The 18,281-nt window shown below is 44.8% G+C and overlaps 1 protein-coding gene across 1 annotated transcript; it reads right to left on the bottom strand.

Moving 5' to 3' along the window:
* Positions 1–628: 628 nt before the first annotated feature.
* On the bottom strand, positions 629–3,532 carry neurod2 (neuronal differentiation 2). The gene is given in 3 exon segments (XM_078224507.1): positions 629–1,692; positions 3,447–3,475; positions 3,477–3,532. Coding segments are annotated over 3 exon segments (1,143 nt in total). The 5' UTR covers positions 3,527–3,532.
* Between the last annotated feature and the right edge of the window lie 14,749 nt (positions 3,533–18,281).

Genomic DNA, 18,281 nt, shown 5'->3' with positions numbered 1-18,281 from the left:
AATCTTGTGGTTGCACCTTCTGGAAAATAAATAGAATTTGTTTTTTTTTAAGTATTGGAAGAAATTAACTTTGAAAGTCGAGTTACCGAGAGAAATGCACCAGTTTCCTAATGAGAGAACTCGCTTCAGAAACCAGGGCGACATGCGGATCGATCAAAGTTACACAGGAACTGGAGGAGGCCATTCAGCCCCACCGAGACTGTTCCGAGTTCGGGTCCATCAGACACAACGGCCTGAATTTCTGCTTGCATAGATTTCCGTTATTGCTTTTCACCGGGGGAGGGGAGGGGGGAATGTCGGTAACCATATCATCTCGAACCGAGTGGACACCGGAAAACCCCGTCCTCTGAGCGTGCCGAGAGGAGAGGGTGAGAAATCCCGCTGCAACTGGAGAAAGTGATGGAGTGAAGAGAGAATCCAGCCCTGGGACAGCGAGTACCCGGCGCACACACACACACACACACACACACACAGAGTCCCGGGGGGTGAGCGGCTGGGAAATGTGTCCACAGTTGCAGGCAGCCTCCAGCTCAGTTTGAGGGAGAGTTTGGAGGTTTCCGCCGAGGAGGATCACTCATCTCATTCACATCCTCTGCTCCTCTGCCAAGTCGCAGCTGGTTCCAGTGATTTAATTGTGAAAAAAGGCGTTGAGTTCTTCATAAACGGGAGTCCTGTCGTGATGCACGTGTGTCTCATACGACATGAGGTTTTCCGAATGAAAGCCAGAGCGCAGAGCAGGGGAGCTGAAGAGGAGGCCGTGTCCCGAGCCGCGGGAGCCGGGCAGCGCTGAGTAATGCATGGTATAATGATAGTTCTTGTCCTGGTCTGGGGAAGACTCCGCCTTCATGGGGTAAGAGCCGTTAGTACAGAGCGTGGGGCTCACTGCGCCTTCCAGCTCCGAGCTGGCGTAGTCTGGGGAGGTGTTTCCGTACAGGTGCTCATAGGTGGTACAGTAGGGGTGTGAACGGAGCGAGTGGCCGCTGCTGACTGCCCCAGGCTGGCACTGTGGGCTGGGCAGCCGGGCACACTGGTATGAGTAAGGGTGCATGGCGAAGGAGGAATTGGGTGGGTGCAGGCGCCCCGTGTCTTGGCTCTGCTCCGTCAAGAAGTTCCGGGAGTTGAGCTGTAGGCAGCCGGCGACCAGGTTGGTGGTGGGTTGGGACAGCCCCTTACACAGAGTCTGTACATAGGACACCAGGTCCGGTCTCTTCCCCGAGCGCAGGATCTCAGACAAAGCCCAGATGTAGTTTTTGGCCAGTCGCAGCGTCTCTATTTTGGAAAGTTTCTGTGTTTTTGAGTAACACGGGACAACCTTGCGCAGATTGTCCAGGGCGGAGTTCAGGTCGTGCATTCGGTTCCTCTCCCGGGTGTTGGCTTTCTGTCTCCGCAGCTTGAACCTCTCCAGCCGAGCCTTTGTCATCTTCCTCCGCTTGGGGCCGCGTTTTCTGGGTCTGGCGCCGTTTTCCTCATCTTCCTCCTCCTCCTCCTCCTCTTCCTCCTCCATCCCTGTCTCTACCTCCTCATTATCCTGGGCCAAGCTCAGCGAGTCCTCGGCCTGGCTGTCCTGAGGGTCGCTATTTCTCTCTTCTCGGATCTTGTCTTCGTCGCTCTCGCTGTCATCCGCCCAGCTGGCGTATTTCTGAACTTCGGGGATGAGGGTGGAGTCACTGAAGAGTCGAGTCAACATATTCCCTGTTCAATTGGGAATGAAAGAGAGCTTTAGCATCATCTTTAACACCGGCACCCCCTTCTCCCCCCTCCCCCATTCCCCACAGGCCCCGCACCTCATCCCCAGCCCCTCCACCCCCCCCCCCAGCCCCCCCCCCCATCCCCCCATTTCCCCCAGCCCCATTCAGCTCATTTAACCCAACAAGAATCCAAATCTCACTCTAATTTTCCAGCTGCGATTCCCACAACAGCGAATTGGTAATGTGGAAAAATCGAACTGGTTCAGTCAGAGATCTTTCCAGAAAATACTGTCGGCGGGACTGCTCACCGCAAACAGCAAAACCGTGCCTGGCAAGCTCCAGATCTCCCGGCTGGATTCCGGATCTTCCGGCTGGATTCTAGATCCACTGGTTAGATTCTAGATTCATTGGCTTGATTCTAAATCTACCTGGCTGGATTATAAATCTACCCGGTTGGATTCTGGATCTACCCGGGTGAATTACAGATCTACTGACTGGATTCTGGATCTACCCGGCTGGAATCTGGATCTACCCGGTTGGATTCTGGATCTACCCGGGTGAATTACAGATCTACTGACTGGATTCTGGATCTACCCGGTTGGATTCTGGATCTTCCCGGCTGTTGTGTTTCTGGTGAAAGGGGAAACATATATTTTGAATGGTGAGGATTGCGTTAAGCTCACAGCCTGAACGGACTGAACTTCCCCAGTCTCCCGACAAGACTCGATCTGCTGTTAAATTCTCAACAAATTCGCATTTCAAAATATTGCAATTTTCCGTTTTTGTCGCAATATTTTCAGCTTTTCTCAAAATCCGTTTGTGGAAAAATTTAATATTTAATTTGACAATAAAAGTGAAATTAAATATTTGCTGTAGAGAGACTGTTTTATACAGTTTGAAAATATTAATCTCTTTGTTGCATTCTGAAATATAACCGTTAATAATTTTTCTGTAAAAAATAGTAACAGAATTGAGATGAAAGAATCTTCCAGGAATAAGGGGATCACGGCGGCTTCATCCCCGCTCCGGCTCCCCCTCCTCCCCGCTCCGGCTCCCCCTCCTCCCCGCTCCGGCTCCCCCCCATCCCCGCTCCGGCTCCCCCCCATTCCCGCTCCGGCTCCCCCCCATTCCCGCTCCGGCTCCCCCTCCTCCCCGCTCCGGCTCCCCCCCATCCCCGCTCCGGCTCATTCTGAGGATGAGCCGCCCATAGACGAATATTTTATTTGATGAAATTTGTTTAAGTTCATTCGGGAGAAACTTGGGAAGTTATTTTTTAAATGAAATCTGTTCTTTTTAGAGCAGAAACGGTGCAGTGAGGGTGTCGGGGGAACAGCTTCTCCGAGGCTGGTTATGTGGGTCGCTACTTGTGAAAAATCGCAAGCAATCCCGAACTGTCTTCGTTTAGAACAATTTACATTTGCAGCCGCCGCCAGCTCCCAGCCCATCTCACCAAATTCAATCTTTACAATGGTATTTTAGTTCAGGTTTTAGAGATAAAGGATACAAGTTTAGTGACGGTTCAGCCCATTAGCCTCACACCATTCCGCTGAACAGAGCAATGAAGTCAATGTGGAAATGTGCCTGGAAGCCTGGCCCTTGTCAGTGGAGCTTACCTGCTGTAATTCACCGAAGCGAGCCCAGTTTTATCTCATTGTTCAGCGCTACCTTCTGGGATTAGCTGGTTTCTGAAGGTCCTGCTCGTCTTGCAAAACTGCTCATCGCCAATCTATCGACAAGACAGTGGCACCTTCACCAAGCTGCGGTACCAGCCCCGATGCCAGGCCATATGGTAGCACGTCATTGGCAGCAGGCATCACATGAGAGGCACTGATTGACATGCGCCCGCATTCGGAGAGATCTATCTCCCCGGGGACCCTGGCTGACCATCTGTCACAGCCGCAACTCGCCTGCAAGCACAGAAACTGGGGCAGAGAGCACCTCAAAGCCGGGGTTCCCCTCTCCCCTTGCCCCCCAGGACCCCGCTCTCACCCACATTACTGTCAACGCCTCGCCGTTTTTTTTTAAAAGTTCATCTTAAACGTTTTTGAGAATTGAAATGTTTGCTTCTGATTTATTTCCCGTCGGTTTCAGCGCAATGTTGACAACACAAGCGGCTTCTGGCGGCTTCGCCCCTACTTTCAAAGGACATTTCCTGCAAATTTTATATTTGTAAAATAACAAATAGCTTCAGATTTGTATAGTGCCCAATCCGATATGAACTATTTCACATTTACATAGTGTACTGTGTACTAACAATACCGTATTTACCCAAACAGGTTGTACCTAAAGCGCAATTTTCCCCTAAATAAATTATATTTCCTGTGCTACCAGCGTTTACACAAGAAATTCTCATTTCTATATTCATCCCGCAAAAGTTATATTTACCCAGAACATCTCACAATCAAAATAAAAACAATGGCGGGATACCTACAGGAGAGGGGGAGGTACCTGAGCTAATTTTAGGGAATGAAGCAGGGCAGGTGGTAGAGGTGTCAGTGGGGAGCATTTTGGTGACAGCGACCATAACTCGGTAAGATTTAAGATGGTTATGGAAAAGGATAAGAATGGACTAAAAAAAAGGTTTCTTAACTGGGGGAAAGTCGATTTTAATAGGATAAAACAGGGTCTGGCCAAAGCAGACAGGGAGCAGTTACTTGTAGGAAAATCCACATCAGAGCAACAGGAGTCATTCAAAAAGGAAATCGAGAAAGTACAATGGGAGCTCATCCCTGAAAAGGTAAAAAGTGGGACCAACAAGCCCAGAGAAGCCTGGATGTCAAGGGATACATAGCATTGGATAAGGAAGAAAGGGAGCCTATGGGAGATTCAAGGGGCTGAAAACAGTGTATGCCCTGGAGGAGTTTAGAAAGTGCGGCGGGGGGGGGGGGGGGGGGGGGGTTGCTTTAAAACAAGCAAGGGGAGCAAAGAGGGGGCATGAAAAAACACTGGCAGGCAAAATAAAGGGAAATCCCAAAGTGTTTTATAAGAACAGTAAAGACAAGAGGGTAATCAGGGAAAGAGAAGGGCCCATTAGGGACCAAGGTGGCAATGTGTGTGTGGGGAACTGGAAGGAACAAGTGAGGTTTTAAATGAATATTTTACATCCTTGTTCACTATGGAGAAGGCCGATGTAGGTACAGAAAACAAGGAGGTCTCTGTGATATTATTCAACACATTAGCATTGGGAGGGAAGAGATAGCAGTTTTAGCAGGCTTAAAAGTGGATAAAACCCCAATCCGAGATGAGATGGACCCTAGGTGGCTGTGTGGGGCAAAGGAGGAGATTGCAGGGGCTTTGATGCAAACATTCAAATACTCTCTAGCCACAGGAGAAGTGCCAGAGGACTGGAGGACAGCTAATGTGGTACCTTTATTCAAGAATCAAAGTAGGGACAAACCAGGTAATTACAGGCCAATGAGTCTAGCATCAGTGGCAGGGAAATTATTGGAAAGAATTCTGATGGACAGAATTAATCTCCACTTGGAGAGGCATGGATTAATCAAGGATAGTCAGCATGGCTTTGACAGGGGGAGACCATGTCTACCAAATTTGATTGAATTTTTTGAGGCAGTGATTAGGTGTATAGATGAGGGCAGTGCAGTTGATGTAGACTACGTGGACTTCAATAAGGCTTTTGACATGAGACGCTGATCAAGAAAGAAGTTCAAAGCCCACGAGATCCAGGGCAATTTGGCAAATTGGATACAAAATTGGTTCAGTGGCAGGAGGCAGAGGGTGATTGTCGAAGGTTGTTTTTGTGACTGGAAGCCTGTGTCCAGTGGTGTTCCGCAGGGATTGGTGCTGGATCACCAATTATTTATAGTGTATATTAATGATCTAAATGCGCGTGTGGGGGATATGATCAGTAAGTTCGCTAATGATACGAAAATTGGTGGTGTAAATCGCGAGGAGCAAAGCCTTAGATTACAGGATAATATAGACGGGCTGGTAGGATAGGCAGAACAGTGGCAAATGGAATTTAACCCTGAAAAGTGTGAGTACACAAGGAAGTAAGAGGACCAGATGGACCTCGGGGTGCACATCCAAAGATCCCTGAAGGCAGCAGGACAGGCTCATAAAGTGGTTAAGGAGGCACATGGGGTACTTGCCTTTATTAGCCGAAGCATAGATATAAGAGCAGGGAGGTTACGATGGAACTGTATAAAACACTCGCTGGCCACAGCCAGAGTACTGTATGCAGTTCTGGTCGTCACACTATAGGAAGGATGTGATTGCACTAGGGAGGGTACAGAGGAGATTCACCAGGATGCTGCCTGGAGCGTTTCAGCTATGACGAGAGGCAGGTTAGGCTGGGGTTGTTTTCCTTAGAACAGAGAAGGCTCAAGGGGGTCCTGATTGAGGTGTACAAAATTATGAGGGACATAGATAGGGTAGATAAGAATAAATGTTTTCCCTCAGTAGATGGGTCAATAACCAGGGGACATAGATTTAAAGTAAGGAGCAGGAGATTTAGAGGGGATTTGAGGAAACCCTTTTGGTGGGAATCTGGAACTCTGTCTGAGAGGCAGAAACCCTCACAACATTTAAGAAGCATTTAGATCAACATTTGAAATGCCACAACACACAAGGCTACGGACCAAGTGCCGGAAAATGGGATTAGAATAGATAGGTGTTTGAGACTGGTAGGGACATGATGGGCTGAAGGGCCTCTTCCTGTGCAATGGCTCTATGACCTAGTAATTACCCTATAGATGATGTATTTACCCCGCCACCCGGATTTACCATGTACATTGGGCATTTACCTTTGAATTTCCTGTCCACGCACTGACTGTATTTACTCTGTTGTGTTGAGGTATTCAACATTTCCTCCATTAGTTTTCTCTGGATGTTGTACATTCACTCTATCCATTGGATTTTGTATTTATCTCGAACACGTTCTACATTCTATACCCGGAATAAAGTCTCATTACTATTTGCTTATTGTACTTGACACAATTTGCTTCCATTTTACAAATTATGTTAGATTTATCCTGTTCATATTATATTGAGTCTGTATATTCTGCCGTAACACTGAACATGATAACCCTACCTGTTTTATTTTTGTCTTGTACCTGATCTTTTTACCCGATATTTCCCGGATTATCCTCAGATATAGATTTAATCCCAAATTTCTGTACTGACCGCCTGCAAACTGAATTCCTTTCTAAAGTTTTATTAGTGTTGGACATGCGATATTCTCGGTAAAATTCTTCATAAAATAGTTAACCTGTAAACGCCGCATTTCCCTTTCCCAAGCTGCGCTTTTAGCATTATCCTGTACATGTACTGTAGCTACCGTATTTATCTGTAAATTTTATATTGATAGGACGCACCTTCTACCACCATGTGCTTGATATATTCCACACGTAGACACTTTTATCTGGTACAGATTTTATTTAAGAATTTTTAGAATTTACATGTATTTTCCCGCGCATAATTAAACTGATAAACTGTATTAACCCTGTCTACACTATGGGTTTACTGTGGGTATCTGTGAGGTTCCTCCCACAGTCCAAAGATGTGCGGGTTAGGTTGATTGGCCATGCTAAATTGACCCTAGTGTCGGGGGATTAACAGGGTAAATATGTGGGGTTACGGGAATAGGGCCTGAGTGGGATTGTGGTCGGTGGAGACTCGATGGGCCGAATGGCCTCCTTCTGCATTGTTGGGATTCTATGATTAACCCTATGTATAATATATTAGCCCTGTGTATGTCATATTAACCCATATACAAACTATCAAACCTGTATATAATGTACTGACTTTGTATACTGTATTAACCCTGTATTAATACAGTATACAAAGCACATTTTGTCAATTAATATATCCTGAATATGCTGAACAAGTGGTTAACATACCTGAAGTATTTACACAGTATTTACACAGTATTTACAAATGCTTATTTGATATTTGCATATTTTGCATACAGAAAATGTTGGATTTACTTTTAGGGGCTGGATTTATTTTTTACATGATGTGCTTACCTGTGAAGTGTATTTGCCTGGTCTATACAGCATCAGTTTCTATATGTATGGTAATGATACGCAGCTCTATTTCTGCACCATCCCTCTCTATTCTTGTTGGACAGTTTGTCCATCAGCGAGTATTGGATGAGCAGAATTTTTCTCTAATTGAACAATATTTCATGACACAATCTGCTCCCCAGCCTCTGACTCCATCCCTCTTTCTGGCAACTGTCTGAGACTGAACTAGACTATTCCTAATTTTGGTGTCATAGTTTATCCTCAAGTGAGCTTTCGATCATATATCTTGAGCCATTACTAAGACTCCAATGCTGCTTTAGCTCATTTGTTGCTGTAAGTCTCTTTCATGCCTTTGTTACTTCTTGACTTGACTGTTTCAGTGCTTTCCTGGCTGGTCTCACATCTTCTTATCTCTGAGAACTTGAGGTCATCCATAACTCTGCTGCCTGTAACCTACCTCACCAGTCACCAATTTGTCAATGGACCTTCATTGGCTCCCAGTTAAGCAATACTTCAATTGTAAAACCTCATCTTTGTTTTCAAATCCCTCTAAGGCTTTGTCCCCCCTTATCTGCACACTTACCTTCAGTTTCTCTGCTATTAACACATTCCAGCATCTTACATTAATGCCACTATGAGTCCCTTATTAGTCTTTAACACTGCTATTAACATCCCCTCTGTCCTGTGCCCATGGCATCTTTGTCAAATCTCTTCTAGTTCCCATTTACCCCTGACTTTCAATTTTGCTCCACCTCCTCTTAACCGGTATAAAATCCATCAAATTGCTCCCTCTCTTTAACTCTGAAGAAGAGTCTTATCAACTCAAAACATTAACGACGCTGCCAGCCCTGCTGAGATTTTTCCAGAGTTTTCTGTTTTTATCTTGGAAATCCCTCTTCATTCAACTTTGTCCTTTTGAACATCTCCAACTTGAATGATTCCATCATTGGTGTCTGTGCCTTCAGTATCTGAACTCCTAAACTCTGGAATTCTCTCCCTAAGCCAACACCTTTGAACAAGTTTTAGTGAATATCCGGAAGATCTCTGATGTGCTTTGGTGCCACATTTTGCTTTTTTAACATGAAAGGAGGTACATACATGTACATTGGCTAGGATTTTCTGGCCTCGCTGTGGCAGGACCTGCCGAGGGGGATGTGGGGGTCCAACCAAAAGTCCAATGACTTTTGGTAGGACTGGAAGATCCCAGTGACAAGCACGGCTGGAAAATCTTTGCCATTGTGCTTTGCTGTGTACACACTGTGCTTCTTGCTGCATAATGGTGATTACTGTCGCCTGCTACAGATGATGATAAATCTGGAAACCCATTCAGGAGTGTACAGTAAATTCTTCTGGAAAGGTTTAGGGTTGCATAAGGACAGAAATTGTTTGTTCAATTGTGTTTCTAGTGCAGCAGGGTTTTTTTTAGGCATGTTCTGCAGCTGTACCCAGGCTGTAACCCAGTATCATAACTGGAGTCATGAGCCCATTCCCAGAGTATGGATTTCCTCTAGTTCTTACAATAAGCAGCAAGTAAGCAGGCTGGAATAAAGGTGATATGGAGGACTGGTATGTTAAGGGATGAATAGATCATAACTGCTGCAAGAAATCAGACACAGACTACCTGTGATGTTTTCAGAAAGATGCTATCATAAGAAACACAAGCAGGAGTGGGCCATAAGATCATAAGAACATAATAAATAGGAGCAGAATTAGGTCAAACTATATGTCGAGTCTCATGCCCCATTCTATAAGAACCTTGACTTTAACTTCATCATCCACCCAATGACTCTTGATTCCTTCAGGCCTTGAATATAGTCAACAACTGAGCTTTCTAGAAAAGAGTATTCGAAAATTCAAGATCCTCTGAATGAAGAAACTTTTCCCCATCTCAATCTAAAATGACTGACCCCTTATTCTGAGACTGTCTCCTTAAGATCAAAACTTACAGAATTTCCCAGTCCGCCTTCTCAGAACGATATGTTTCATTGAGGTCACTTCTCATTCTTCTAAACTCCACAGAGTATAGTCCCATTCCTATTCAGTTTCTCAGTAGGACAAACATCTCATCCCAGGAATCAAATCTAGTAAACTTTCTTTGCATCTCCTCTTAAGGCAGAAACCAAACTATGATGTGGAGTTGCCGGCATTGACACAGTAAATAATCTCACAACACCAGGTTAAAGTCCAACAGGTTTATTTGGTAGCACGAGCTTTCGGAGCGCTGCCCCTTCATCAGGTGAGTCACTCACCTGATGAAGGAGCAGCGCTCCGAAAGCTCGTGCTACCAAATAAACCTGTTGGACTTTAACCTGGTGTTGTGAGATTACTTACTGCAGAAACCAAACTATACACTGTATTCCAAGTGTGGACTCATCCAAGTGATGTACAATTGCAGCAAGACTTCCTTGCTCTTGTACTCCAGTCCCCTCATTACAGTCCAATGCACCATTCACCTTCCTAATTGCTTGTTACACATTTCTTGTACTTTTTTATGTTTCTTGTACAAGGACACCCAAATCCCTCTAAACATCAACATTGAATAGTTTCTTACTATTTAGGATTCAGTTATATAATTTTCCATCTGCCACTTCTTGCTTACTCACCTCACCTATCTTCAGTATATCACATAGCAGACTTTGTGTGTCCCTCTTATTTTTTCACCTTGTTTATATTGTCAGCAAATTTGTATATATTACATTTGGTCACTTAATGAATATAGATTGTAAATAGCTGCAGCTCCGACACTGATCCTTGTGTCTTAGTAACAATTTGCCAATTTTAAAATGACAATTTTATCCCTATTCACGGTGTCTGTGCTTAAATGTGTAATCCCCAATTCATGAGCCTTTCTTCAAAATCTTTTATGTGGCACCTTACTGAATGCCTTTTGAAAATCCAAGTATATTACATCCACTGGTTCCCCTTTATCTGCCCTATTCATTACAGCTTCAAAAAACTCCAACAAATTTGTCAAGTTTGATTTCCCTTTCATGAAACCATGTTGACTTGGCCTAATAAGAATATAAGAACATAAGAAATAGAAACAGGACCAGACCATTTTCCCCTTGTGTCTGCTCTGCCATTCAATAATATTATAGTTGGTCTGATCTTGAAATCAACTCTACTTTCTTGCCTGTTCTCCATAACCCTAGGCTCCCCTGTAGTTTAAAAATCCACCTCAGCCTTGAATTTTGTCATTTAATGGTATTATCATCACTGAATCCCCCGCTATCAACATGCTGGGGGCTACCATTGACCAGAAAGAGAACTGGAGCAGCCATATAAATATTGTGATGACACAAACTTTATATCCCACACATACTGTGTTTACCCAGTGAACACGCACTGTGTTTACCCAGTGTACACGCACTGTGTTTACCCAGTGTACACGCACTGTGTTTACCCAATGTACATGCACTGTGTTTACCCACTGTACACGCACTGTGTTTACCCAGTGTACACGCACTGTGTTTATCCAGTGTACACGTACTGTGTTTACCCAGTGTACACGTACTGTGTTTACCCAGTGTACACATACTGTGTTTATCCAATGTACACATACTGTGTTTACCCAGTGTACGTCCTGTTTATTTCCCAGCTGTTTCATGGAGGAAATAATTCCTTTGTCTTAGAATGTTTGCCAAAGTAACTCTGCTCATATTTTGCCTTTTGCTGTCTTTCACCGGAATCCACTGTAAGCTTGGGAGAGAGTCAGTAAGGGGCAATGTTCTCTGCTCGGATCACTGTCTATGTCTTTCTGAACTTGTGGGTATATTCTTAGGGTGCTCTACAAAGCTGCCATAACAATGTCTTTAACTTCTATCCTATTAAATGTGGCAAGCAACAAACAGCATTCAGGGTGTTAACACCAGGCACCCGCATGATGCATGTTCACAGATTCACAGGAGGTGGCCCTACCTCGGGAACACAGTGGAATTTAACTTTCTGGTTATTTTTAATTATTAACTTTTCGAATGTGTCTCCTGGCTCCATCTTCTTATAGGAAAGGGCCACACATAATAGGTGTCAGCATACGTAGACCAAATGGAAGTTATCTAACCTTCAGTTATTAATTTCTACCGAGGAGAGGTGCCTGGAAATTCTCAGCCCAGAAACAATCGCATGGGGTTTGGCAGATTGGTGGCTGTCTCCAAATCCATAGCTTATATAATCATTTGTTTTACTTTCTGTCTCTCCTTCCTCACTCACTCATCCAGCCTGGTATACAGAGCCTCCGGAGTGAAAGACAGACCTTCTCTCGAATCACTAGGAAATGCAGCCAATAACACTGCATAAGTTGAAAATGAACATCACTGAACAATGTAACACAGACTGCAATGGGACATTAAAATACTTTATTGTCGTTTGGGAGGACTTAAGTAAGAACTTTAACATTGAAGGAAACAGTTAGTTTGTTAGTGACTGCACAGGTAGCAGCAATAAGACTGAGGCTGACTTGTTCATCTAAATCGGAACAAACCTGCATTCCCGATCCCCCCTGTTGAGACCCAGGAATGAAGAATAATTGGGAAAAGTACAGAACAATTAGCTGACCTTTTGAGATTGGAACCATTATGGTGAGTATACACCCACTGCAGAATACACCCTCTGCAGTATACACCCACTGCAGTATATACCCACTGCAGTATATACCCACTGCAGTATATACCCACTGCAGAACCATTATGGTGAGTATACACCACTGCAGTATACACCCACTGCAGAACCATTGTGGCGAGTATACACCCACTGCAGAATACACCCTCTGCAGAATACACCCTCTGCAGTATACACCCACTGTAAAACTATTGTGGTGAGTATACGCCCACTGCAGTATACACCCACTGCAGTATACACCCACTGCAGAACCATTGTGGCGAGTATACACCCACTGCAGAATCATTATGGTGAGTGTACACCACTGCAGTATAACCCACTGCAGAATACACCCTCTGCAGTATACACCCACTGCAAAACTATTGTGGTGAGTATACACCACTGCAGTATACGCCCACTGCAGTATACTCCCACTGCAGGATACACCTACTGCAGTATACACCCACTGCAGTATACACCCACTGCAGAACCAGTGAGAACCACTGTAGATTCGAAAAGAATTCCCAATGGTGGGGGAGTCCAGAACTTGGTATCATAGTTTGAGGATAAGGGGTAAACCTTTTAGAACTGAGGTGAGGAGAAATTTCTTCACCCAGAGGGTGGTGAATGTGTGGAATTCACTATCACAGAAAGTAGTTGAGGCCAAAGCGTTGTGATTTCAAGAAGGAATTAGATATAGCTGTTGGGGCTAAAGGGATCAAGGGATATGGGGGGAAGGGGGGGATCAGGATATTGAATTCGATGATCAGCCATTATCAAAATGAATGGCGGAGCAGGCTTGAAGGGCTGAATGGCCTCCTCCTGCTTCTAGTTTGTTTCTATATATGGAGCACCGTGGCCATTATGTGGCTATGACTTCATCATCATTTTTTGTGAGGTCTCAGTGAGTTTAGCTTACAGCAGGGACAGTATCACAGCTGCTGTCAGAGGGCATTATAAAGTCCAATATGAAGTGGGGCTGATGAACTCGTGCTCATCAGTGTCTCAGCTGTCAAACAGCACATTATTGCTTCCACTGCATTTACCAGACAGGTACCACATTTATCCGGTAGATACTGTATTCTACAGGCTATATTTACCTTGTCAACCCTGTATTTACCCTGAATCTGCATTCACCATGTAGATTGATTGCAGTTACTGCCTTTACCCAATAAATACTGTGCATACTACAGTTGATTTTATCTGATCAATACTATATTTAACCATTTGATCTGTATTTATTCTATAAATGCTGCAATTTGACCCTGAAAATGCTGTATTTATGAAAGTTTACGTATATATTATATAATGTATCCAAACATTATAACAGACACTGCACTTCAGAAGTTTCCCATTGAATGCCCTGTGGTTGTGAAAGCTGCATAATACAACTTCTTTCCTTGCTTTATAATTCTGATCCCTCATGTACTGCACTCAGTATTACGCTGTGAATGTTATGATATTTATAGTTACTATATTTCTTATGTAAATAACCTTACCTGCTGTACATTTGTCCAAGGTGAAATTTTTATAAGATTCTATTAATTAACCAGCTTACATTTAGCAGCTGGTCATCATTGTAAATAACAAGAAACAGCCATTTATGACATTTCTCAAAGGTACCCACTGATTTTCTCTGTCGTTGCAGCAATGAACACTGTGGAAGTTATCCCAGGCTGTATTTATTCTGCAGATTCACTTTTTTTATTCCTCTGGAATGTTGGTGGGTCTTCCTTGGAGACTGGAGAGACACAGAAGCAGCACAAGTTCAGGAAAACGCCACAGAGATTCTACTCGCAGTATTAGTGCAGATTGCTCTGTTTCCTCTCTACCCGGCAGGTATTTCACTCCATTCCACCCCTCTCACCTATCCTTTCAAATCTCAGCCTCCTCCGGAGAACCCCAGCGTCACAAATACCAGTCTTCATCCAATTCGATTCACTCCACCTGATATTTAAAAATGGCTGAAGACACTGGATACTGCAAAGGCCCTGGGCCCTGAGAATATTCCAGCAATAGTCCTGAAGACTTGTGCTCCGGAACTTGCCATGCCCCGAGCCAATTTGTTTCAGTACAGCTACAACACTGGCATCTACCTGGCAATGTGGAAAATTGCCCAGGAATGTTCTGTACACCAAAAGCAGGACAAATCCAACCCGGCCAATTACCGCTCAATTAGTCTACTCTCAATCATCAATAAAGTGATGGAGGATGTTGTTGACAATACTATTGAGGGTTACTAACTCAGCAATAAGCTGCAAACTTATGCTCAGTTTGAGTCCTGCCAGGGCCACTCAGCTTTGACCTCGTTACAGCCTTGTTTCAAACATGAACAAAAGAACTGAATGCCAGAGTTGAGGTGAGAGTGACTGCCCTTGACATCAAGGCAGCATTTGACTGAGTGCGGCCACAAGGGGTCCTAGAAAAACTGGAGTCAATGGGAATCAGGGGGAAACTCTCCACTGGTTGGAGTCATTCCTGGCACAGAGGTAGATGGTTGTGGTGGTTAGAACATAGAACAGTACAGCACAGAACAGGCCCTTCGGCCCACGATGTTGTGCCGAGCTTTATCTGAAACCAAGATCAAGCTATCCCACTCCCTATCATCCTGGTGTGCTCCATGTGCCTATCCAATAACCGCTTAAATGTTCCTAAAGTGTCTGACTCCACTATCACTGCAGGCAGTCCATTCCACACCCCAACCACTCTCTGCGTAAAGAACCTACCTCTGATATCCTTCCTATATCTCCCACCATGAACCCTATAGTTATGCCCCCTTGTAATAGCTCCACCCACCCGAGGAAATAGTCTTTGAACGTTCACTCTATCTATCCCCTTCATCATTTTATAAACCTCTATTAAGTCTCCCCTCAGCCTCCTCCGCTCCAGAGAGAACAACCCCAGCTCCCTCAACCTTTCCTCACAAGACCTACCCTCCAAACCAGGCAGCATCCTGGCAAATCTCCTCTGCACTCTTTCCAGCGCTTCCACATCCTTCTTATAGTGAGGTGACCAGAACTGCACACAATATTCCAAATGTGGTCTCACCAAGGTCCTGTACAGTTGCAGCATAACCCCACGGCTCTTAAACTCCAACCCCCTGTTAATAAAAGCTAACACACTATAGGACTTCTTCACAGCTCTATTCACTTGAGTGGCAACCTTTAGAGATTTGTGGATATGGACCCCAAGATCTCTCTGTTCCTCCACAGTCTTCAGAACCCTACCTTTGACTCTGTAATCCACATTTAAATTAGTCCTACCAAAATGAATCACCTCACATTTATCAGGGTTAAACTCCATTTGCCATTTTTCAGCCCAGCTTTGCATCCTATCTATGTCTCTTTGCAGCCTACAACAGCCCTCCACCTCATCCACTACTCCATCAGTCTTGGTGTCATCAGCAAATTTACTGATCCACCCTTCAGCCCCCTCCTCCAAGTCATTAATAAAAATCACAAAGAGCAGAGGACCAAGCACTGATCCCTGTGGCACTCCGCTACCAACCTGCCTCCAATCCGAAAATTTTCCATCCACCACCACCCTCTGTCTTCGATCAGACAGCCAGTTACCTATCCAATCGGCCAACTTTCCCTCTATCCCACACCTCCTCACTTTCATCATAAGCCGACCATGGGGGACCTTATCAAACGCCTTACTAAAATCCATGTATATGACATCAACTGCCCTACCTTCATCAACACACCTAGTTACCTCCTCAAAAAATTCAATCAAATTTGTGAGGCACGACTTGCCCTTCACGAATCCGTGCTGACTATCCCGGATTAATCCGCATCTTTCTAAATGGTCGTAAATCCCATCCCTAAGGACCTTTTCCATCAATTTACCAACCACCGAAGTAAGACTAACCGGTCTATAATTACCAGGGTCATTTCTATTCCCTTTCTTAAACAGAGGAACAACATTCGCCATTCTCCAGTCCTCTGGCACTATCCCCGTGGACAGCGAGGACCCAAAGATCAAAGCCAAAGGCTCTGCAATCTCATCCCTTGCCTCCCAAAGACTCCTAGGATACATTTCATCAGGCCCAGGGGACTTATCGACCTTCAGTTTATTCAAAACTGCCAGAACATCCTCCCTCCGAATATCTATTTCCTCCAACCTATTAGCCTGTAACACCTTCTCTTCCTCAAAAACATGGCCCCTCTCCTTGGTGAACACTGAAGAAAAGTATTCATTCATCACCTCGCCTATCTCGACTGACTCCATACACAAGTTCCCACTACTGTCCTTGACCGGCCCTAACCTCACCCTGGTCATTCTTTTATTCCTCACATAAGAGTAAAAAGCCTTGGGGTTTTCCTTGATCCGACCCGCCAAGGACTTCTCATGTCCCCTCCTAGCTCTCCTAAGCCCCTTTTTCAGCTCATTCCTTGCTAACTTGTAACCCTCAATCGAGCCATCTGAACCTTGTTTCCTCATCCCTACATAAGCTTTCCTCTTCCTTTTCACAAGACATTCCACCTCTTTCGTGAACCATGGTTCCCTCACTCGGCCAGTTCCTCCCTGCCTGACAGGGACATACCTATCAAGGACACCCAGTATTTGTTCCTTGAAAAAGTTCCACTTTTCATTAGTGCCTTTCCCTGACAGTTTCTGTTCCCAACTTATACCCCCTAATTCTTGCCTAATCGCTTCATAATTACCTCTCCCCCAATTGTAAACCTTGCCCTGCCGTACGGCCCTATCCCTCTCCATTGCAATAACAAAAGACACCGAATTGTGGTCACTATCTCCAAAGTGCTCTCCCACAACCAAATCTAACACTTGGCCCGGTTCATTTCCCAGTACCAAATCCAATGTGGCCTCACCTCTTGTCGGCCTATCCACAAATTGTGTCAGGAAACCCTCCTGCACACACTGCACAAAAACTGCCCCATCTGAACTATTTGACTTACAAAGGTTCCAATCAATATTTGGAAAGTTAAAGTCCCCCATGACAACTACCCTGTGACCCCCACACATATGCTATCAATTATTATAAGGGGAATTGAATATAAAAGTAGGGAGGATATGCTCCAGTTATACAGAATGAGAGGTCACACGATATCACACTGAGTGTGGCTTTTGCTACCAAATAAACCTGTTGGACTTTAACCTGGTGTTGTTAAACTTCTTACTGTGTTTACCCCAGTCCAACGCCGGCATCTCCACATCATGACCCCCACACATATCCATAATCTGCTTAGCAATTTCTTCCTCCACATCTCTATTACTATTTGGGGGCCTATAGTAAACTCCTAACAACGTGACCGCTCCTTTCCTATTTCTAACCTCAGCACATATTACCTCAGTATGCAGATCCCCCTCGAAGTGCCTTTCCGCAGCCGTTAAACTATCCTTGATTAACAATGCCACTCCTCCACCTCTTTTACCAGCTTCCCTACACTGACTGAAACATCTATACCCCGGAACGTCCAACAACCATTCCTGTCCTTGTTCTACCCAAGTCTCCGTAATGGCCACAACATCGTAGTCCCAAGTACCAATCCACGGCCCAAGTTCATCTACCTTGTTCTGGATGCTCCCTGCATTGAAGTAGACACACTTCAACCCATCTTCCTGTCTACCGGTACCCACCCTTGACCCTGATACCTTCCCCAATACCTCACCACCCTCACTGACTTGGAGGTTGGGGGTCAATCATCTCAGCTCCAGGACATCACTGCAGGAGTCCCTCAGGGTTAGTGTCCTAAACCCAACAATCTTCAGCTGCTTCATCAATGACCTTCCCTCCATCATAAGGTCAGAAGTGGGGATGTTCGCTGATGATTGCACAATGTTCAGCACCAATCGCGACTCCTTAGATACTGAAGCAGTCCATGTTGAAATGCAGCAAGACCTGGACAATATCCAGGCTCGGGCTGACAGCATTGTATATGCTTTGCTAATTACTTGTGAAATTGTTCATTTTGGCAGGACAAATAAAAAAGAAACTTCTTATCTAAATGGTGAGAGGTTGCAGAGCTCTGAGAAGCAGAGGGATCTGGGT

The sequence above is a fragment of the Mustelus asterias genome, chromosome 11 (genome assembly GCF_964213995.1).
Source record: "Mustelus asterias chromosome 11, sMusAst1.hap1.1, whole genome shotgun sequence".
Taxonomy (NCBI): domain Eukaryota; kingdom Metazoa; phylum Chordata; class Chondrichthyes; order Carcharhiniformes; family Triakidae; genus Mustelus; species Mustelus asterias.
The sequence above is the reverse complement of the archived record's forward strand: the minus strand, read 5'-3'. Positions and strand labels throughout refer to the sequence as shown.